Raw genomic sequence first — 23,041 nt, 5'->3', positions numbered from 1 at the left:
CCAGGATCCTCAGCTGCCTTAACAATGAGAGACACCAAGGCAGAGGACTGGCTTTCAGGCTTTCACAGATGCACAGCGATCCCTGGCCTTGTCTTCAAAGCCCCACTGCTGCTGCCTCGCCTCAAACCTCGTGCAGCTCACTGTGCAATTGGCAAAGAGCCAAATTGCTCCCAAAAGCATGCTTGTCCTTCGCAGGGATGCACGAAGCCTTGACTTTCAGCCAGCATTGCTGACCTACGTTGACTGCAACAGTAGCTTCTTACTGCTGAGTCCGTGTTTCCAACAGCCAAGCCAACATGAGATGTATGGCCCTAGAAAATGGTGACCAAGGCCCTGATGTCTCTTGGGTCACAGATCACACAGAGCTTAGCTGCTGAGAAGCACTCCCTAGAGAAAACACTTTTTCTCCACTGACTAGAGAGGGAAATTGGGAGGATAACATTCATCAGGCTGAGTTGGACACCATGAACGCCTTTTCTACCATGTCTTATTCCTGAGAGCCAATTCCCTTCTGAAGACCTCTAGGATCACACCCCTTTTCTCCACCATTCACTGTCTAAAGGCAGAGCCAACCTGTGAGTATCTGTGACTTTTTTCCTCTGACCAATCTTTCCTAAATAAAGCATGTATCCAAGCTGCACTTTGTTCCGTTTCATAGAGAAGTTGCCTGAAGCATGCATTCAAGTGAGAGAAATCACAAGCACGTCTACTTCTTTTTCCACATGCTAGGTGTACACCCACAGCTTAGCTTACCAAAAGCTCCGTAAGGTCAATTGATCAATGCATACATACATGAGACAAAAATGCTGCAATGTTGAAAAGAAACAATACCATTTTTCATTTTCCTGAGACAAACCATGCCATCTTATTAAAGCAAACCTCTAATGCATTGTCAGTGCTTAATTTAGAATATACTTACTAAAATGAACTAATGCAACTAACACTAACAAAACAGCTGAGGGGTATTAGGTTAACCTATGGTAGAAAACCAAGTGGCTGGCAAGCAATCCTTCCACAATGTAAGCAGAACTTCAACCTTCAGAAATAAATGTTTTGTAATGTTATCTTATTTCACATATTTGCTAAATCACAAGAAAGAAACTGAAAATCAAGGCTTCTTGAAGACATATCAATGAACATAATCTCAATTTTTGACTATACTTTGAAAGCAAGAATGAGTAATAAGGCACCAAAGTGCAACACTGACAAGGATGGGAAATCTGTTTTAAAGTAATTTTGCACTTGTTTCCTATCAGCTGTCAGGTTTAATATGGAAAAACAAGTTTCGTATATAGAAACTCTTCCCAAACTCAAAAATGAGATTTCTACTCTTCCTTTTGTTTTTCCTATGCTTTTCCAGAGTGTTTCTTCCCTGCTAGAAACAGAAACATTAAATACCACAAACCCCTGCAATAAGGCAGTCCACAATGACTGCTGTTCACATATTTAAAATTTATATTTGATTTACTATGCTCAAAAGACATTTTAGTGGGTTTTTTTTCCAGAATCAATTTTGTCTCCTCTCTTTTTCTCCCCCCTTTTTCCTCTGTAGAGGCTTGTAATGTACTGAACAGAGAAGATGTTCAACAGTACACATTAAACATTTGCCTGACAGTCTGATGACTCTACCACATTATCTGGGCTCTGCTCACTACCTCTGTCCTCTCAGCTATAGTCTCCTCAAATATTGACACTGCTCTTCATACATGGAAATATTCGTATTTTAAATACTCTCCAATCCAAAATGTCCTTGGATTTTACAGGGCATATTTTCTGTCCTCTACTTCAGGCAGTTGTGAAAAGTGTGATGTAAATCATCTGTGGCGCAGCTTTCACATTCCTCAGATGGTGCTTAATGATACCATTGCACAGCAGCTCATAAAACCGGGCACATAAATGTTTTTTATGGCTATGGTATGGGGTCTATTCCATATTTCTTCCTCAATTTAGTACATTTCTGCTGAATTAGCTTCTGATCTCTTTTGCCATCCTATTGTGCATCTGGCAAGAGGTCTGGGCTAAAAGCAGATAGGGCATCAAGCCATTTCTTCCTTCAGAGTTGTCAGCCCCTAGAGAAACATCTCTCAGCTGTTGAAAAATGTTAAATAAGAAATGCAAGTAAGGCCTCGCTTGTTGTCTAGCTTAAATTTTGTTCTTCATGTGAAGAAGGAGATCTTTTAAGCATTAGTTTTAGAAGATCTAAGATTTAGCTGAAAAAGATTCCCTTCAGACCACCTCAAGCTGTTATCCTGTCAGCAGGAAAGCAAACACACTACTAACTGAGCTGTCATAGCCTGCTCTCAGAAGTCAATCTTTAAGCCACTCTCCCTCCATCTTTTAAAGTAGCCTTATGCAACCTGACCTGTCAAGTGTGAGCAGGCCAAAACAGGAAAGGAATAACAGGGGCAAGGATTAAAAGGCTATGGCATGAAGATGCTGGGAGAAGGACACCCAGGAGCACCCACAGGGCTTTGGATAAAGGGCCTTGTAAGAGAAAAGGTTGGTAGTTTGGCAACAGAGGTTTGGGGATGGGGCACAGGGAAAAGAAGAGGTACAGGCTGGGGGATTGTTTTGACAGGGAAGAGAAAAGACGTTGAGGATGTGTTCTTTGCAGTAGCAGGAGAGAGGGGAGGTGGACACTCAAGTGAGGTGAGAGGGATTTGAGAATTGGGCCTGAGGGTATTGCAAAATGGAAGAAGGAAGTAGACGTGACAGGAGTATTTATTAGACAAGCCTGATGACACTGATCATTGTCAATGCCCTCCCCATGCACACACAAGCACACTCCTAACGCCTCCGTCCTGGGCAAGCAGCTACTGATAGTGCGAGGGTGCACATTACGATATGTTTACAGCAGCAGGTTAACCGTCCTTGCTGTTGAGCAGTCACCGTTCAGCAACAGTTAAAACTGGTTTATTCCAGGATGAATATTTTCTGTTGAGTGGCTGTTGCATTGTAGATGGCTAACTGTCCATTAGAGTCTAGTGGTAGTAGCCTGCTGTTGGCCAGCTGAAGACCCTCATGACCCACCTTGTTATTTAAATTGCCTTACTGTAAATTTAGTTGTGATTTCTGTCTAAATGTCCCTGCATTCCTACTGCCTGGAGTCTTCTGGGCAAGACTCATACTGAATTTGGACCAGCAGTCTGCCTCGCATTTTTTCTGCCCTCCTCAGCTGTTCATGTATCATCACAGCCCAGCTGTTTTGATATGGATCTGGCACATCACATCACACTTGTTTCTGTGGTTCCTTCAGCTTCAGTAGTCTAATATCTGTCTATGAGCTGCTTTCCTGAAGAGTTTTCCATTAATAATATGTTACAAGAGCAAGTTTTTTGAAACATAACGTCTTCTTTTTAAGAGAATAGTTATGCCATGTTTTCTTGTCCAAAAGTGTTGACAGTACTTACAAGTGGAGTTTAATGACTTTATTTTAAAATATGTGTATATATAAAGACACTTTATCTAAAAATGCATACCTCCTACTGCTTATTTGCATGTAGATAAGTAAGACCCTCCATTTTGTGTCAGACCAAAGGTCCTTCAATAATGTTTTAAGCTCCCTGTCTTTTCTTTCAGGAATAGACAAGAACTCACAAAGCAAATTACAGCGGAAGAATTGTTTAAAAATCTACCACTTCTCCACTACAGCATCTCAGTTAAAAACTATGCTCAGGTGAGGAGGCTTAACACCTAGTTATGTATCCAACGGGAATGCCAACAGGGCACATGAGCAGGCGTGCAGTGATTAGTGGGAGATCAACAGCTTGATCACATAGCGAACGTCTGCACACCTTCACTAGTCAGAAGTAAGACTATGACTCCAAGCACAAAGAACATAGGACAAACCTCCATAATAGTGTTCAGGAAATGGAAGCATAGAAAGAAATTTGAAGATCATTCTGGAAATCTTTGTGTGCAAACAGGGGTCTAGAAAATAGAAATGACATTTTCATAGTATTTTCCTATATATGCCCGGTAAAACAATTACTCGAATACTGTGTCCAAAGACATAAAGATGCAAAAAAAATTATCGATGAAAACTACAAAACTTGTTATAGATTGATTAATCATCCTAAAAGCATGATCTATTTAAATGATCAAAGATTAAAAGCCCTTTGATCGCAATTTATAAATGCCAAATCTAGCTGTTGAAGGTATAATAAGATTCAGTGGCTGGGAGATGAAGCTAAACTAATACAGACCATAAATAATGCTCTCATTAGTTATCTGTGTGCATACTAACTCTTGAAATAATCTATCAAAGATTGCCCATCACTAAAAAGAATTAAATCAACATTGGATTTTTATTTGATAGACATGCTTTAATTCAGCAACATCTATTGGGCTTGAAGCAAATTAATTAATGGATGTCCAGTGACCTGTGTTACTCAAAAGACTGGAGTAAATAATTGTAAGGCCTATATTAATGACTGAGTTCTTTAATTTATCCACTGCAAATAACAACCTCATAGTTTGGTTATGTGTCGCAAGGCTTATGTCTTCATTTATTTAGCCTAATCACAGTATCAAATATCCTTTGCAGAGGATATCTCCTTCCTCTCGCAGCCAGCAACAGTCCTAAAATTGACCATTGGAACACATTCTGTCCTCTAAATCGTATTGCCACCTTTGTCAACAAGCCCTCATGGAGGTCACACTGCCATCAGATACGGGCATTTTCACTGGCAATATCGTCCCAAAGGATTACAAAGAAGGTGACATTATTTGGGGCTGTAACTATATCCTGCTGAGAGATGTCCCATGACAGTTTTATTACTGTTGCACCTTTTAAAATACATTGCAGCGCAGCCTGGGGACAATGTGCTCATTTGTCAAGATAATATACATCTAAGGGTGGCTCCTGTTAAGCTCACAGTCAGGCATTTCCAAAGCCTAGTCATCACTTTGCCTTATTTTTGCCTAGGGGTGATTCACTTAACCTCTCTGTGACTGTGTCAAATGACAATAATAATTGGTTTTCTCGGGGCTTGGGAGCATTAGGTAGTGTTACGTAGCACGCTGTAACTTGAAGCTACATCTCAGCATTTCAGAGAGATCAGTATAGTGTCCTGTCTTTCACCTATACAGGTGATGACTGTGCGCCATCCAAGACAACTCAGCTTTAGTCTGAAGAAGGGATGTTTCCTAGCAGTGAAGGTATGTCCCATTCTTATACACCAAGCGACACACCGAAGCTCTGGGAAGTGGACAAAAGCATTGCGCCATACCACAATGTTTATATGGACTGCTCTCAGCAATAAGATTTCACCCAACACTTTTATTACAGTTTGCTAGTTCTCTTTCATTAGTTACTTGTTAGTCGCTACTGGCCACACATCGGGCTTATATAGGTAATAAGAATCGTATTTTCAGGGAGAAGACAATTTGCTGCTCATTTTAGCAGAATGACACGCTATTTTGCATTTGGTGCAATGTTGGGTATTTTTCTCCTGCCAGTTATAGCCACATCGCACACTGGCCTAACTTAAGGTCTGTGGTACACAGATTTCCTCAAAGATTTCTCTTTTGTAAAGAGAATTGATGTTGTTTTTGCTGCCATTATGGGCTGATGCTTTATGAATCTTTTGCATATGCAATTGCACCAAATAGCAGTCATGGAAGCCACCACTAATTGTGGAGAGACAGATAATGGACACAGCTCCTTCTCCAGCTCCAAGCTACATCAGCTAGAAGGCCATTATGGCTCTCCTACCAGATGCTATAGTTCCCTCCCAGCTGTTAGATGAGCTGCTTCCGGAATTGTTCCTTACCTACGTGGAGCTAAATGTGACAGGTCAGAGAAGGGTATTGTTCAAAGTAACCCAACACGCTTTGATGGCCACATAAAGAGCTCAGGAGCAGATTAGAAGGGGCGGTAAGATGCAGCATGGATGCTGGGGGAGAGGAGAAGTGTTCAGCTGAAGACAACAGCTTTTGCTAGCACAGTGAGATCTTGGAGTGAACATGTGCTCTAGCCTTAGTTTTGCTTGATTTCTCATCTCTCTAAAATAAGGAGCACAATAGGAAGTAGGATTTTCCTCTGGCAGCTTCTACCTATACCAATCTCATCTGCATATCTCCCCATTAATGCTGAATTTTAATTTGCCCGTCGAGCACTCAAAAAGCTCGCTTCTTTGTTCTTATTCACTTCCCACTCACTTCTAAAGACACTGGCCTTGATCATATTGTGACTTCTGTTATGCAGCAGTAACACTCTAATTAGTACTTGAACTCATTCCTGACTGTTACTTTGGAAGAAGCTGGAGATATTTTCTCATTTCCTCAAGTCCGTTCATTAAAAATTCACCTTCTGTGATAGACAATGAGTCTGCAAGTCATAATAATTCAACTCACAAAAACTTAATTTAAGATATTGCACTTACGCGATTTGTTGGTGTGGCCAACGTATTCGCTTCTTTCATGCTGCTTCCAATTACCAGTGCCAGACCTGTATTGAATGCAACACAGAGAATGAGGAATGTACAACTACTTAAATGGGGCAAAAGAAAAAGTGTGTATCGGGATCCCTATGTTTGGGCTTCAGGCGAAGTTGGTATTTCATTACTTATTGCTGTTGCAACATGTTGTTGATGACCAGATTTCCTCAGAAATCTGTCATTCTAAAGTACTCACAGTATTTTTTTTGTCTTTGAGTTTATCCTCTTCAGCACTGGTAATGTTTAAGCTGCTTCTCTTGGCATGCAGTTTTAAATCCAGTGACCAGCAGAATGAAACTATAACCCTAGCAAACAGAAATCTATTGCCTTGTCAGTGCAGAGCCCCTTTATATGTGCTGAAGGGTTGAATGTTCAGCAAGCTCTCATAAAATGATTTCATGAGCACACCTGCTATCTCCTTGGTAGTCTGTTTGATTTCTGGTCGTGTGGGTAAATTTAAGTTTCATTTTATAAGGAAAAGTGAGCTCACTCCTGCTGAAAGACCTTAAGGGAAGTTTCATTCTGCACAGAAATTTCACTCCTTTCTGTTCCTGAGCTGGAAAAACGTTTCCTGAGGGATCTTTTATTTGTCCCTTAGGAAACCTGGAATTGCCTCAAGACCAGATCAGAGTTAGAATTACTTAGCAGCTAAAATCTAGTTTCTGATAATGGCCTATCTGTTGGAGACTCTGGAACAGCAGAGATCCTGCACCTTGCCGCTGTCAAAACTGTCTCCTTGTAACAGAGGTGTGGACTAATTAATTGGCTTTTTCTGCTTTCAGTTTGTTCTCCTTTTTTCAGATGTTTATTTCATTTGGATTCCTTATATACAAGATATGTCTGATGCGAGGGGTGGTGGTGGTGGTGGTGGTCTTTTTCGAATAACTGGTAAAGAATTAGGGCCATTGATTTCTATAGCTTGTGTAAGCAGGAATTACTTTTCTGTCGATTCACAAAAATAGCAACTTCAGTACAAAGTTCAGTCCAGACTGTCACCTTTGCAGAAAAAAATGTATGCTGGTTACAGTGAAGACCTCTGCTACAACTGTCAGCGGGGCTTTTCCCTTATTAATAAAATTGATTGCAAAATAATTTCTTAGGAGGTATAGGAAGACTAAGAATCAGTTAAAACAAATTATTCATAGAATGGGGATCCTTTTTTCAAGAAAAGGAAAACCACACTGACTTCACGCTTAGGGAGGTTGTCAAGTTCTGTGCAAGTGAGAAGACAGTATCTAGTAAGAAGTTAATCATTACACTGAGGCCTGCTCTATTTAGGAGTCTCTATCAGTGTAAAACTACAATATTATGCAGAATATATTCGAATTTTCCTTGTGCTGTATTTTCAAATGCTTAAGTCTTCTGAAATAAAAGGATGCAACAAACAGTAACAAACAACCACCTCCGACGTACTATGCGCGCCCAGTAACCAGATACAGCGTTGTGCTGTAGCATCATCGTTCTCAAAGAAAGGAGGGTGGGTATGGAACTGTAGCACCGCTTAGCCTTCAGACCACCAAAACCTGGCTCCTTCCATAGCTTGCTGGTCACCAGCGGGGCTATGCTGCATCCTAACCCTTTGAACGTGAGGAAATATTTACTCATAGGTTTAATGGATTACAGCCTCAGTCCACAAAGACTCACTCATGTTTTTCACCAGGAGAAATCTCACTGAAATCTTTGTAAAGTCGCGTGTGAACTTTCCTGAGAATTAGGCTTGAAAAGCCCATTCGTGCTTCTCAGTAGCCATTACTAATTGCAAAATCAAATCGTGTTGAGAGAAGCAAGGCAAAGGAAGCTTGTTTCCTGTGATTTTTCTGCCATAAATTTCTCTCATACTTCCGCAACATATTACTCCTGGCTGTCTCACATGGTCCTCAGCAACTTGTAGAGTGAGCTGCCCCTGTGGCTGCATCTGGTGAGGTGCTGGTGGTTTTGGGCTGTCTGTGATAACTGATGGGCCTGTAGCCAAACAGGATAGAGAACTGTTGTTTTGTGGTGCAGCCTTTCTTTTCATGGGGTACTAACTGGAAGCTCCTTTCTACTGAATTTTATGAAACTTTTAAGAACATATTTACTTTGGATTAAACCGGCCAACTGGTTCAAAAGGCACTATGAAAATCTCCTGTGGGCCGATGCACAAAGGGTAAGATTACACAAAACCTCATTTCTTTTAACTTTTATTGTTTGTTGATTGTGTGTTTTCCTTTAAATCTCCTTAAAATACTCTAAAGGCTACTATAATGGGTTATATCCATAACCTGTTATGCTTTATTTCAGTGGGGTTTTGATTAAGCTTGCATGAATCCAATTTTTTTTTCTTTTTTCACTGGTGCCCAGTGACAGGACAAGGGGTAACGGGCACAAACTTGAGCACAGGAAGTTCCATCTCAACATGAGGAGGAACTTCTTTCCTTTGAGGGTGGCAGAGCACTGGAACAGGCTGCCCAGAGAGGTGGTGGAGTCTCTGTCTCTGGAGACATTCGAAACCTGCCTGGATGCGTTCCTGTGCAACCTGCTCTAGGTGACCCTGCTGTGGCAGGGGAGTTGGACTAGACAATCTCCAGAGGTCCTTTCTAACCCCTACAATTCTGTGATTCTGTGAGATAGGAGAGAATAACTTGGCAAAGAATTCTTGGCCACATTTCTCTTTCTTTTCTGTTTTGAAATATATTCTTTCCTCTCTGTGGATGAGACTCTTGTGAATGGAAGGCCTTAAGTTTTGCCTTTTAAATTGAACTATCTGACATACCTACTGTAGTATGCAAGAGCCTAGTCAAATAGCGTAAAGGCCAGTTTACATTTTACTGAAAGTGAAAATTCAGGAAGGATGGAATACAAAGAAACGGAAAAATCCCACACAGGGCCTGACCATGTATTGCTATAAATCAATTCAGTGGTCATGTGCTGGATGATGCCGTCTGTTTCAGCACACCCCTGAGCTGTTGTAATGCAGTAAATAGCAGACCATGATGAAAACTCTAGGCTCATTTAACACTCTGATAGATTTGTGGCAGACATCAAATGCTTGACTCTCGACCACTGCATGTGAAGCTAACATTGGAGAGAAATGAGGTATTAGGAAGGTTTTTCAGCACCGGAGGCTTAGTTAAATTAAAAACTGTGTTAAATATTAAAAAAGACTGGATAACTGCTGTTTACTTACATTAATATGGGTTTGTAGAATTTACTTTTATGAATACCTGAAGTAAATGGTTAGAATCTTCTTATTCTAAATAAATTTAAATAGACTACATACAAAAGGATTTCCATCTTTTGCAAGTCTAGAATAGCCTGCCATGAAAGCTCATTCTCAGCTGCTGTGTTAAACATATCTTACACTTCTCCCATTTGTTCTGCATTTCTAATATTAATGGTTGCTTTATACTGTTGTCACTATTGCACAGTACTGCAACTTGTGAAATACCTGAGTGTCTCCACTTGGATGAAGCTGGAAACAGGAAAATAGCCTGTCACCTTCCATCCTCTTTACTGCTTATGGACTGCTTATTCCAAGAAGTCATTTAAGGTGTTGAGAACCTTGTCAATATGCTGGATTTGCTGTCATTTTACTGAAATTCCCCAAAGTAAACTTATTAGATTACTGACTGAGGCCACAGGAATGTTCCTGGTTGCTGCCCACCATTGCCAAACAGTAATTGTAAGGTACTTGACTCCATCTCAGTTTCCACAGGAACTGCTTGATGCTGCCTAGAGATACAACTTAAAGATGGTCTGAGGTGGTCATCTGGGATCAAACCCTTACCAGAGACCGGTGGGTAAGCTAGTCACTGGCTGCTCTAACTTGACAACATCATTTTGGCTGCTGGTAAAGTCCCTCATTCCTATTCAGGTGAAATTACCTGGAGCTAAATAAAACTCCAAAATGATAAGCGTATATTCCATGAGACAGACACAGGATTTTCCTTTGATTCCTGAAGAGGCAGTGGAGGTACCTGTGTGAGAAATTCGAAAGAAGGACTAGAGATTCTGGGTAAACCTGAAACACCAGTTAGACTAAACTTCGTGACTACAGCTGTGAAGCAAGAGCCTAAGTACTAAAGGGCAGAATAACTTGTTCCAGCGAACATTGTTAAGACATGCAGACTGCTGAAGGAGGAACAAAAAGGTTCAACTGCAAACCCAAGCTTGTATCGTCACCTCATGCTATTTACCTGAAGCCAACCAGAAGCAACTGAGGAACTTGCATCCAGGACTACTGGACACAGTCGGTATTATTCTTATTTATTATTCCTGTGGGGTGAAAGAAAGTGGTTATAGTATCCCCAGTGATGCTGGGCACTAGGAGGTGAAAATCCTCAGGGAGGAGCATAAAGAAGCATTGACTGGCCAGGGGTCTAACAGAGTTATGGAGAGGAGGGAGAAAAAAATTATATGATTACATATATTTAAGTAGCATGTATTATGGAACATAAAGAGAAGCTTGCAAAATGGAAAGAGAGTAAGAAGGTTTTCGAGTGAGGTGTGAGCTTAAGGAGATGAAGAAGTGAAGCAGCAATGTCTTATGCATTACAGATTAATTACAGGGCTAATGAGAGAGAGAAGCTGAGATTTAGAGAAATTCTTGGGAGAAATGGTTGGGGCGAGCAGGAGAGACCTTGAGAGTGTCTTGTATCAAAATAGAAATAAATTAGGATTAGAAGAAAAAGAAGTAGGAAAATTTAGTAGAATTAGAATTAGTAGAAAAAAGAGCCTTGAATGGTCGTAAAACAATGAGAACGGATGGTAGTAAAAGAATGACAACGGATGGTAGTAAAAGAATGACAACGGAGGAAATACTGAAAGAATAATTGCCCAAAGGCTGTACTTGGTGAGGTCCAATTAAGCAGTGTACAGGGAATGTCCAGACGTCACAGGGTCAGCATGTGTATGATAAACATCCTGAACTGTGTCTACACCCAACAGAGCTTTTTTAGTGAGACTGGGATATATGGCACTACTCAACATCGGTTGTATACCTCCAGCACTTTCATTAAATGTTGAAGAAGTACAGAGAAATGGGGGATGATCTTGAGAGGGACTGAGGAAAGAATCTCCGGTTCTTCTACATTATTTTAATTATCTGAAAAGATTCAAGCAGGCAGGAAGAGCCAGTTTCATTGCTGCGATTTTTCCCATAACTTGATGTTCAAAGTCTGGATGCTTGGCAAATCTGAGTTTTTTAAAATTTTGAGAACATTGAGTGTTTCAAGACAACTATTGTCATTGCCTGTTCTGGAACATAAGGAGTTGATTAACTCGTTTAAAACTGACCAGAAGTGAAAAAGAGTTTGTAGAAACTGGTGCTGATCTCCCAGTACCGAGGAAAGCAAACCGGCCTGGGTAGATGAATATCTTATGCAATCTAAAGATGTTCTGAATCTTCAGCACACATGAAAGTCTTGTAATACATGTTTTCTGAAAGAAGTCAAGTATGCTTCCTATTGGCTGAGATGAAAAATGCCTTAAACAAGCATGTTCAAAGTGCTCCTTGGAGTAACTGTAGTTTGCATGTAGGAACACTGCATAAGTACTTGTTGGACAAGAATCAGGAAAACTTTGAGAGTATGTGTAAAACATTAACAAAGCGAGATTACACATCTGGTATTGCCACAGAGTTCCTTGAGGCGGGCATACAGTAAACCTCCCACAGACTTGAAGCAAAGCTCCCACAATTAGTAGTAAAGCTCCCATAGATTTGAATGCAGACTGCATATCAGTAGGTGGCAAAGGAGCAAATTTCATTTAAAAAAAAAAAAGAATTCAAGAAGCATGTCACTGAAAATATATGATTATGTGACAGGTCAGCACAAGTTATGTGTATATGCATGGATCTGTGTCTGTAAATCTGCAAGCTTTTCTTAAACTTTGGGAAGAGAGGGCTAAAACCTTTTGAGAAGTCAATGATGTCTTGCCTTTTACAGTAGCAGTAGAGTTTTCCTCCTGTATTGGAACAATTACCAGCTCTGGTTTTATTTTTACACATATGAATTAGTTGAACATACAGTATCACTGACTACAAGTTTTTGGTACTGTGGAATTAAAAAATGAATAAAATTAACCTAAAGCTATTTTTAAAGTTATAAAAGTAACTTCAGTTCATTCACATGCTACTCAGAGGATGAGAGAGAGCCATAAAATGATCAGAGAACAGCCTTGTCAGGCAGGATTCCTTCCAATCTCCATCCCTTCGTTGCTGCCACAGATAATTTCTGGCCACTTCGCCATCACGCCATGTCTCCTGCAGACAGAAAACTCCCCTCTGTTGCCATAGCAAAAGGCAGAATTCAGGGTGGCTTATTCTGGACTTTTCTGCCCCTACAAGTCAAATCTTTACAGGATAAATAGTTGCCTGCAACGAATGGCTTAATTTGATAATAGGATTGAAACTCCTTTCTCAACCCACCCCTAAAATACATTTCTCAACTCACTGCCAATGGCAATAGAAGTACCAGTTGCCTGTATTCTATATTATAGAATCATAGAATCATAGAACGGTTCCACCCATACACACAAGCACTCATACATGTCCTATAATAGTCATCCTGCAGCCGCTGCACAACCTGTAGGCTCCCCTCTCACTGAAGGTCTCACTATTTGGCCTTGTGCCCTCCACACACATCTCCTAAGCCCCTGCCTTGAAGGTGTTGTCACACCACTGAGAGGGTACAAGTCTACTTCTGAAAGTACAAGGAGCAGGAGAAGGACTTGGGATCGCGGCACTGCGGTTTGGGGAATGAAGAAAAAAAAAAAGTGATAGAACTAAAGACATTTTTAACTATCATCAGCTATCTGTGTATTAGTAAATATAACAAAGGAGCTACTGATTCATTACTGCATGCAATATTTAATTATTAGTATGCTACCTGAAGGAAGTTTGGCATGTGCCAACTAGTACTTTTCTAGACGATTCCTGGATATTGGTCCCATTTGAAGCAGGAATCTGGTCAACGTGACCTTCTGAAGCCAACAATTCTATGGATGTTTTGGGAGATAGTGTGGGCCAAAATCATACTCAATGGGCTGTTGGGATGTAGCCACCCCATTTCAAAGTAAAAGGCAGCCCCCACATGAGAGGCTGTGTAGATGTAGCCATTGAGGCAACAAAAAGCAGGTATTGTAAAGTGCAAAAAATCCTGTTCAGTTCTTGACTGCAGGCAAGCGTTACCCAACCAGTATAAAGGGGCTCTTGGCTACAAGGGGCGGATCATTCAGACTGCAGGCAGGGCTCCCAGCCTGGAGGTGCTCTTTGCTCTTCCAGCCGTGGTGTTCTGAAGATGCCAAGAAAGCCTTCCAAAACCGAGACAGCGCAGACAGTCAGGAACTTTTTTGGACAGGGCATGCTGGAGCATCCAGCCATAATGGCTGCAAAAGGGAGAACTGAATATGACATAATATGGAAGATGAGCCTCACTGCAGGAAGAACTATTTTGAAATACCTGAAGTGATCATAATTACAATAATGAAGCACCTATTAAAAAGTTGTCACTAAGTATGGTTGTAGTATCAGTAGATTCAGAAAGTAACACTAAACTATTACATCATGGCTACAGCTGGTAGTAATTAAAAAACGAGGTTTTGCTTGAGATGGCAAGGCAGGCAGCGAAGAGAAGGAAAATATCCAAGAAAGACAACAGACAATCTCTGATCTTGTTCTTTACAGTAGGATCACAGTTCCCTATATGTAAGTAAAAAAGTCTCCTGCCTCAAGGTGTTACAATTCAAAGGAATTCTTTAAAGACAGCTATGGGAAAAATAAAATTAGGGAAAGCTAAAACACATGCCCTTGGTGCATCAGCCCAATCACATTACTTGGGACAGTAACTTCTTCCAACACCAGCTCACCCAGCTTTTGCTTGTTCAGGGTTTTCATCCTTTTCATGTTACCCAGGAGAGGTCCAGCATCTGTTAGGGAACAGAAGTTATTAAATAAATACCCACCACCAGCTAGGAAGCACATCTCAAGTTCCTCCAAATTTTCCACTTAGCCTCTCTCAGGCCCTACAGCCCTTTTTCCCCTTCAGGGTTAGTCAATGGCTCTGACCGTATCCCAAAGCTTTGCAAGAAATTCACTCTAGCTTTTGTGCAAAGATGAATCCTTCTGTTGACAAGACCAACTTGCCAGCCCATGTCATCGGGATCTCTGTCACTTGATCACGAGTGTGCCCCCTGCATGAAACAAGTATTTTGGCTGAAGTTTCTTGCCTTGCATTTGCCACTGAGCTGGGCCTCCTGGGCAGAGATGAGGTTGCTGGTGGGAAGTGGTGGGTGACTCACCCCAGTGGCAGACGGGCAGTCTCTGGGCGTGTGGCCACGGCACCAGCCAAACCCTGGTGTCCCTTGGGGCTGTCTGTAGAGGAGCTTGGAGGGAAGGTGTAATGCCTCACACCCAGCACATTAGAAGGAGACATACGTGGTAGACTCTGTTCCCAGAGTGTTTTCCATAAGCAGCTGGGGCTGGCTGCCTGTATCTAAACTGCTGAGGTGGCGTATCAACAGGTCTTACTTTTCACAGAGCTCAGGACAGGGCATCATATTAGCAATTAAAAGCAAACGCACAAATTAGCAATTAAAAGCAAATGCACAAACCCCCTCCTGCCCAGTTATCCTGCTGCTGTGTCAGGACCCAGCTGTCCGCAGGGAATGGTGGCACTTCCCTCTCCCCGGCTGGAAACCGAGCACCCGTCAGACTTCCAGGACTGATTTCCCAGCTCTGGTCTCTCACCACGAATAGACTGATTTATGATTTCAGCTATTCTAGGCAAATCCTCCACATAAGAGAAGTTGTGGCTTGATTTGATTTGATATTTTGGGCACATCTTGATGGAATCGCCAGGTCCGTTGTGGGATTGAGATTTTCCCTGGTGAAACTTGCAGTCACTGCCAGTCACACTTGTCGAAGCCAAACTAAATCACAGAATCGTAGAATCGTCTCGGTTGGAAGGGACCTTTAAGATCGAGTCCAACCATCAACCTAACACTGCCACAACCCACCACTAGACCATGTCCCCCAGCACCATGGCTACCCGTCTTTTAAATACCTCCAGGGATGGCGATTCCACCACTTCCCTGGGCAGCTTGTTCCAATGCTTGACAGCCTTTTCGGTGAAGAAATTTTTCGTTGAAGAAATCCCGGGCGCGGGGCTGCAGCCCAGCCCGGTGTGGTTTCGGTGGGCCTGCCCCGGGGATGCCCGCAAGATCCAGCAGGGCTGAGTCACTGGGATGACAGCATCGATTTTCACAAGTATGCAGAGAATCATGTAGCAGAACTCCCGTGACATCCATTTAATAATTTGCTGTCTTTAATGAAACTGGATAATTACAGGTAAATGTACTGGCTATGGCATCACTGCTACTTTTTTTTTTAAAATTATTTCTTTTTGAACAGGTGCCTGTTAAACATTATTAACTTTTCAGTGGTGGTGATGGGACTACTGTTTGCTTAAGACAAACACCTTCCACACACCCACCGACGCGGCCCGCTGCCGCGTCGGACCCGGCGCCGGGGGCGAGCGCCCCCCCCGCCCCGCCCAAATGGTACCGGCGCGGCCTCCCCCCGCCGCGCCCCGTGGTTGGGGCCGGCGCACAGGGGGCGGTGGCGGCGGGCAGCGCATGCGCAGAGCGGGCGCGTATGGCGGCTGCCCGGCTGAGGGCGGGCGTTGTGGGAACGGCGGCGGGACGGGCCTCCCGGGTCGGGTGGGACCGGGCGCTCCCGGGAGGCCGTGAGGGCGGCTTGCCGGGCCCGGGGCACTCCCGGAGACGGGAAGGGCCGGCCCGCCATCGAGGGCAGCGCTGTGGGTGAGGAGCGGCGGGTGTGAGCGAGGTTTGTGCGGCCGGGGCCGGCCCCGCAGGGCTGCGAGAGGGGCTCGGCGGCCGCCGGGACGGGGCGGGGGGGGTTTGTTGCCGGTGTTTGTGTGGGGGAGGAGGAGCTTTCGCGGTCCTGCTGGAGCCGCGCTGTTCAGGGCCTGTCCGTGCCATCGGATTAGTGTGTTTTACCCCGTTTTTTTCCTCCAGGAGATTGCGAGGGGGCCCCTGGGGCTTCACCTTTCAGTCTGTCCTGTCAGGTGTGGGGCCCTCGGACAGGGGCTATCGGCCCTCGGACCGGAGCTATCACCCCGCCGCTCCATGTCTCGAAGGGGGACATCAGCGAGCAAAGGCCGGGGTGAGCAGTTCCCTACAGGATCTGCGTTGCCGTGGTGGCATTTGTGTCACGGTGAAGCGAGGCGGGAGCAGAGAAGCCGTGGCTGCCCCATCCCTGGAAGTGTTCAAGGCCAGGCTGGATGGGGCTTTGAGCAATCTGGCCTAGTGGGAGGTGTCCCTGCAGGGGGGTTGGAACTAGATGATCTTTAAGGTCCCTTCCAACCCAGACTATTCCACGGTGTCAGCGGGGTCTCTGTACTCAATGGTTATGGTGGCTTTTTCATGTGGCTCCCACCCAGCTCCCAAACGTGTTGTGGTTTTCAGCATTTACAGGCTGTTGTGGGCCTGGTGGTCACGCTGATGTCGCTTAAATCGTTCATAAAATTAGCTGACATTCAAATATTTCAGTATTATCTGGCTTTTCCCTCTCCACAGATCTTGTGTGTTTGAACTACGGTGTGTTCAGGAAGCTTCAGCTAACTTGAGGCACTTACTGCTGGGCTGTTCAGTTAATTACACTAATGTTGTTAATAATACATATTAATGTTGCTTGTCTACATTCCATACTCTTCTTGCATTTTTGGAATATGTTTTCTGTTGGAAAGTGGTTTAATGTTCAGAAACTGATTGTCTTGTTTTGAGATATGATCCTGAGAGCCCTTTTCTGTGTAAGTGGTGCAATTTACTGGATTAAGTTCTTGTAGTTTTATGTCCTGGATCTGTATTTCAAATTCTAAATTGCACCCAGAGGTGTAGCATGTGGTGAAAAATCAGCGAGGGAAAAGCAGGGGAGTAGGAGAATAATGGATTAGGAGGATAACCACACATTGTTGCTGAAATGCAAGTTTCATAAGTAAGAAAACAGAGGTTGCTTCTTGTATTTTCCCTTCCTCTTTCTTGCCTTCCTCCTTTGCCCTCTTCAGCTTTTGTTTCTGTGCATTACTTTGCACTTGTACAGATTTTGCAGGCCTATTTTTAATCTTAAACACATTGCTTAAGCTTTTTTTGGTCTGTCTGTGTACCTGTTTTCGGCACGGCGGTGCCTAATGGCAACAGGACCAAAGTCATAACTGCAGTGGAAGTGTGTTCTCTATAGTTTGGAAGCTATGTATATGGATGACTTAAAAATTCACTTTTTTTTTTTTTTCCCCTCCTTGTCCAGATGGAAAAGAAGAGTTCATGGTTTCTGGTTTGCATAATAGCAGAGGCTAAGTAGGCATAAAGGAGACTGTAGTGCCGGTGAGAAGTGTCAAGCCCCTTGCAAGGCCTTGCTCTGTAAAAAGAAGACATGAATCCTACAAACGATGATCCAGTGTTTGGGACCATTTTTGACTGGGACTATCTTTTATGGGAAGTTCGTTTGACATTTTTAGCTGCTGGTTTTTTAATCTACCTGGGAGTATTTCTTCTGTCTCACTGGTTGTCTTCATGGATAAGTACCACTTATCGTGCCTTGTATGCAAAGGAGAAGGTGTTTTGGAATATGGCAGTCACACGTGGTGTGTTTGGACTTCAGAGTTGTGTTGCTGGATTATGGGCTTTGCTCATAGATCCTGTTTTTCATGCTGACAAAGTGTATTCACAACAAAAGTGGAGTTGGTTTAACTGTTTAATAGCTGCTGGATTTTTCTTGCTTGAAAATGTAGCTGTTCACATGTCCAACATTATTTTTAGAACATTTGATGTGTTCTTGGTAGTTCATCACTTGCTTGCTTTTGGTGGCTTGGCTGGTCTAGTAATTAATGTGAAATCTGGACATTATCTACCTTTGATGGGAATGTTGCTGGAGATGAGTACTCCCTCAACGTGCATTTCCTGGATGCTTCTAAAGGTAAGAACGTGATCATTTTCAAATTATGTTTGTAGCAGTTCTCATGCATCTCGCTTTTCCATTGGTAATCCGTGTGGTTTGTCTAGATAGCTTTTCATCTAAAACTGCATTCATCTAACTGATACCCATGTTATTATGATGCCCGCTTTTGTCATGATGATGTTTCTGTGGTCCTCCACATAGGTTTCTGTGTGATGCTGTGTGCATGCGGATAGTGAGATGGTATAGATTCATTCCAAGTTTGAGATGCCGTATGCACGTAGAATATCATAGCTTTACATGAAAAAAAAAAGCCTGACAGTATGTGTATGTGAAAGCTGAGTATTTGCATTAGTTGTACAGATTCCTCTGTGCCTTATCTCAAAGTAACAATCTCACTTCTGCATACTTTCTGTTCTTGTTTTTCTAGGCTGGCTGTGCTAATACCTTTTTCTGGAAGGCAAACCAGTGGGTGATGATCCACCTGTTTCACTGCCGCATGATTCTTACTTATCACATGTGGTGGGTGTGTATTTTCAATTGGAATTCTGTGGTGGAAAACCTGGGACTTCTTCATTTTATTGTTTTATTCTCTGGATTATTTGCTGTTACACTAATACTTAACCCATACTGGACATACAAAAAAACTCAGCAACTCCTCAGCCCAACTGACTGGAATTTTGAAAATAAAACAACGGAAAATGGAAAATTAAATGGTGAAACGCATCAAAAGAAGAGGATATAACGCTGAAACAGCTGTTTCCTAATAGGGTAGCGGAAGAATACAATGCAAAGTAATTCTTCGCCCATGAACTAGAAGCTTTTGCAAGAAGCTCATTAACACAGTGATTCCTTGCTGGTAGTATTCTGTATGCACCAGAAGTATTTAAAAGCATTGTTTGTGTTTCATATGTGCATATGCGTAAGATCTTCAACCGCTTAATTATAAATTATGTCAACAATTTTGTCAGATTGGACAGTATTTCATGATTTAGTAGTGTCATGTTCTCTAATGGTACCCTTTGTCCTAATGCTTCAAAGTGGCTTAACAGTTAATGTGTCTATTAAGCTCAGCTTGAATCCTGTTTCACGTACATCAGAGATACTGATACTGGAAATTCTGTTAAGTTTTACATTAAGATCAATTATGACCCAAGTTAGGTATGCATGGGTACCTAGTTCTGTGTGCCATTAAATTATTCCAAATGGCTGAATTGGTCAGTGGTAGAATGCAGTCATGGCTGGGCTTTGGGTGGGTTTTTTTTTTGTTTGTTGTGTTTTGGTTTTTTTTCTTGTTTTACGTGCACTTTAGGAAGATAATTGTTTGAGTGTTCACTGTCAAAGTGAGTTGTAGTTTCCAGGTTGCCCTCATAATGGGATGAGTTCGTACCTACCACAAAAAAGCAAGTAGGAATGCAGGCATTCGTTATACTGGTGGTCTAGCTAGGTAATCAAACTAGCTAGGTGGTCCCTTCTGGACTTGAAATCAATTAAATACAAGAGGCAATGATAGAACGTTTGACTCTCTCATCCTTGAAAAGATTGCTGGTTGATTGGTAAAGTTATTTTCTTTTTAAGTCCCACACGACAGATCATGCAATTAATTCCACTAGTGCTCCTGTTATGGTTCCTCTTATTTTTGGAAATTCTCTGTTATAGAGGGTTTTAGAAACTGAGATGACTCCTCTGTGGAGGAAAGCCCATATTACCCCCTTTAGGAGTTCAGTTGTTGTTTTAAGTATTTTAATTTTAGTTTGAAGAACATAAAAAGTAACACTAACAGTCCTTTGCGCTTTATCTGCCACATCACTAAATCTTTCCTTGACCTAAGGAATAGGATTGCTTTTTAGATAGGAGGGGCTTGGCAAATTGTGGTGGATGTTCTCCCGCTAATAGTATTGGTCTGACGGTTACTGGGTGAAATTTTGGACAGCGGATGATGGTATAAAGATCACGATAGAAGAGAGTGACACCTAGTGGCAGGAGAATGACAAATACATTAATTAGTTTTGACACCCTTAACTATTGAGATAAAAAGCCTCTCATTTGAAACTTTGATACGTGGTGTGATGTGACTGCTACACAGGTTTATTTCCCAAAGTAATAAGACTGGGCAAGGCCAAGCTGTGAAGGATTTTAGGTCAAGACATGTGTTAGAGGCTTTGTGTACTGATCTGTGGTGGAGCAGACTGTTTTAAATATGTAAGGGAAACTCTTGTGTAAAAACCCCATTTTATTAATTTTTGGTGAGAATGTCTTGGATTTTGTTCTGAGTGAAGGGAGGAAGCTAGTGGTCAGCTTGCTGTGTTCTCTAATTCACTTTGTGTGAGCACAGAGCTGAAGGGCTGCTCTATGAGGGAGAGGAAATGTCTTACTGTTAGATCACAAGTGTATAGCTGGATCTTGTTGATAACGATCAAGTGGTGAATATCTGAAATTGCCCAGTCAAAACTATGCTTAGAGAATCCTAGTAATTTTACACAGCAACACTATCTGTTATCCTGCTGATATTCAGTAGAGAAAAGTTAAATTTTGAGCTACCTTATTATTTCTAAGCAGGCCAGAATGAGTTTGCAGCATTTTGGCAGGGTGGCCTGTCTGGATGCCATCCTACAGAAAAAAGGCTTCTCTAAAGCTGAAAAGTAGGTACCTCTCCTGAGGGGTTGTGTGTGAGAGAGAGTACTGTTAAAAGTACTTCAGAAGGAAGCAGATGGATGAATTCCTCGGAAACAGAACCCAAATATATGATCCAAATGCATATCTTGCAGAATCCAAACCTCGTGGAAGATGGAGAAGTCACCAGATAACAAAATGATGGTACGCTCTATGCAGCTTAAAACTTAAAGGTTTGGATTCAGTGAAACAAGGTAGTAATTACAAAAATCCCAGATACAGAATTCTGAAGAATCCTAACAGAAGATGGAAGCATCAGAAGAGAAATAAGTTTAGGCCAAATGTGTAATTCTTATAGTGGCTGGCTAAAGGAGGTGAAGTTTCTATATGCTAAAATAAAACAATATGGAGGGTTGGGGTTAGTAGTGAATTTGGGACTGATAAGAGTTGAGGTGTGGTCAAAGCAGCCAGGTGGATAGTTATATCAGTGGCACTAGACCTCCAACGTTTAATATTTTGTATTATTAATATGTATAATGTTATTAAGAAGATTTTAAATCTTTCATTAAAAGTATTTTTTATCACAATGCAGTCTTTTTAGTATGCATGTATGTGAGGTTTTTTTTGTGCAGATACTGTTATGGCATATCTCGAAAACCTTTTGCATGTCTTAACCATCTAATTAATAATACCTAAGAGCACCTGTTAACGTAAACGCTGCTAGACCTGATAGAACAAGAGAGCTATGCACTAAAGCAAATAACAGCGCTCAGTTTATTTCTGTTGGAGTGAGGGGACTTTACAGTCCAGCTAGAAATAGAGCAGGACATAAAAATACAGACAACCTTTCTTCTTCATCTTGATGGCCTACAGTTGCAGTCACCAGCTCTGTTGCACAGAACCTCTCTTTTTTTTATACTTGAGTGTTTTCTTCACTGCCTTTTGGCTGCTTCCTTCTAGAGGATTTTCTGGTTTATGATTGTGGATGACCCTCTCATTGCTCTGAAACAAGACTGAAAAAATTCTCTGAGGGTGTTGGTGTCTAATTACTCTTATAACTAAATGCTGCTTTTCAACCCAAAGGTAGACTAGCCATAGTAAGTTTATAAATTTTGTTAATTTGAAACTAATCCCAGTCCTGTTGGACCTGTTTTATAAGGCCTTATCTGCAATCCAATGTAGAAAAATTCACAGTCAGCTTCAGTAGTGGCTAGATCAGGTCACAGGCTGTGCTGCTGCCATGATCTGGAAAACTCTTGCATAATATGTTTTTGGGTGAATTTTTTGTTTTCCTAGGTGCAGATTAGAAACTTCATCCTGCTTTCTTCTTGGACAGGCTTATTCAAGGAGTGCTGTATTTGTCACCTTTCTGTCTGAAACTTTTTAAAAAAAAAAAAACAAAACAAACCACCACCAACAAACAAACAGAACACCAAAAAATAAACCCAAACCAAACAAAACAATGATGGGGGTGGGGTGTTTGGGGTTTGGGTTTTTGTTTGTTTGGGTTTGGGTTTTCTGAAGAAAAATGTCTAATATAAGACACCCTGGCCAGGCATATAATTCTTACTGTCCTCATATAGCATTCCTAAATCACAGTTTGTGTTTGCCTCCGTTTGTGTCCTGTCTTATGTTTTTTACAAAATCTGTCATAGTTTCCCCTTCCGCCCACCAATTTTTCTGTAAGATTCACTCTTGCTTGCGGTACTGGTCATGATCTTGCAGCCATCGAATTACCACAACAATGTCTTTGTCTAATAGTTTCCAACACGTACTGTTGGGCCCTCTTTCCACTAAATACCCATGTCCAAATCTTTCAGGATTTTTTTGTTTTTTCCTGATAACACATTAAACGCTCATGTCATGTATAGTTTATAAGATGCCTTTCTTAACCTCAGGGAGACTCCCACTAAAAGTGAATTTAGAAGTGTTCAAGTCTTAGAAGCAAATTCAAGTCTGCTCTTGTACAATAGAACGTTTGTTGAATGGTGCAGCATCTTTACACTGTGTACATAAATAAAAGTATTTTATTGAATAA

General features: G+C 41.9%; 1 protein-coding gene and 1 long non-coding RNA gene across 8 annotated transcripts in view; one reads left to right on the top strand and one right to left on the bottom strand.

The window, feature by feature from the left end:
* LOC128907404 (uncharacterized) overlaps positions 1-14,319 on the bottom strand; it is a 20,907-nt gene extending 6,588 nt beyond the window's left edge. The window contains exons 1-2 of the long non-coding RNA XR_008465578.1: positions 14,286-14,319; positions 6,387-6,451 (exon numbers count right to left, since the gene is read on the bottom strand). This is a non-coding gene — a long non-coding RNA (uncharacterized LOC128907404). The remainder of the gene's footprint in view (positions 1-6,386; positions 6,452-14,285) is intronic.
* CLN8 (CLN8 transmembrane ER and ERGIC protein) lies at positions 8,330-23,041 on the top strand. Of its 7 annotated transcripts, none has more exons than XM_054196239.1 (4): positions 8,330-8,586; positions 9,848-10,668; positions 17,743-18,411; positions 18,821-23,041. In XM_054196239.1, the coding sequence occupies exons 3-4, from the start codon at positions 17,869-17,871 to the stop codon at positions 19,133-19,135; spliced, it is 858 nt and encodes a 285-aa protein (XP_054052214.1). In that variant the 5' UTR covers positions 8,330-8,586; positions 9,848-10,668; positions 17,743-17,868; the 3' UTR covers positions 19,136-23,041. The 7 variants fall into 7 exon arrangements, with proteins under 7 accessions (XP_054052214.1, XP_054052215.1, XP_054052213.1 ...); XM_054196238.1 differs by lacking the exons at positions 8,330-8,586; positions 9,848-10,668 and adding exons at positions 16,071-16,238; positions 16,455-16,602; XM_054196237.1 differs by lacking the exons at positions 8,330-8,586; positions 9,848-10,668 and adding exons at positions 16,071-16,263; positions 16,455-16,602.

The sequence above is a fragment of the Rissa tridactyla genome, chromosome 3 (assembly GCF_028500815.1).
Source record: "Rissa tridactyla isolate bRisTri1 chromosome 3, bRisTri1.patW.cur.20221130, whole genome shotgun sequence".
Taxonomy (NCBI): Eukaryota; Metazoa; Chordata; class Aves; order Charadriiformes; family Laridae; genus Rissa; species Rissa tridactyla.
Note: the sequence above shows the minus strand (reverse complement) of the source record. Positions and strands in the feature narration are given on the sequence as shown.

What these genes read in the sequence shown, in the direction of transcription:
- CLN8 (XM_054196240.1), top strand. Translation starts at nt 17,869, where the DNA reads ATGAATCCTACAAACGATGATCCAGTGTTTGGGACCATTTTTGACTGG. An exon ending in TTTCCTGGATGCTTCTAAAG is followed by an intron (nt 18,412 to 18,820) that starts GTAAGAACGTGA and finishes TTGTTTTTCTAG; the next exon opens with GCTGGCTGTGCTAATACCTT.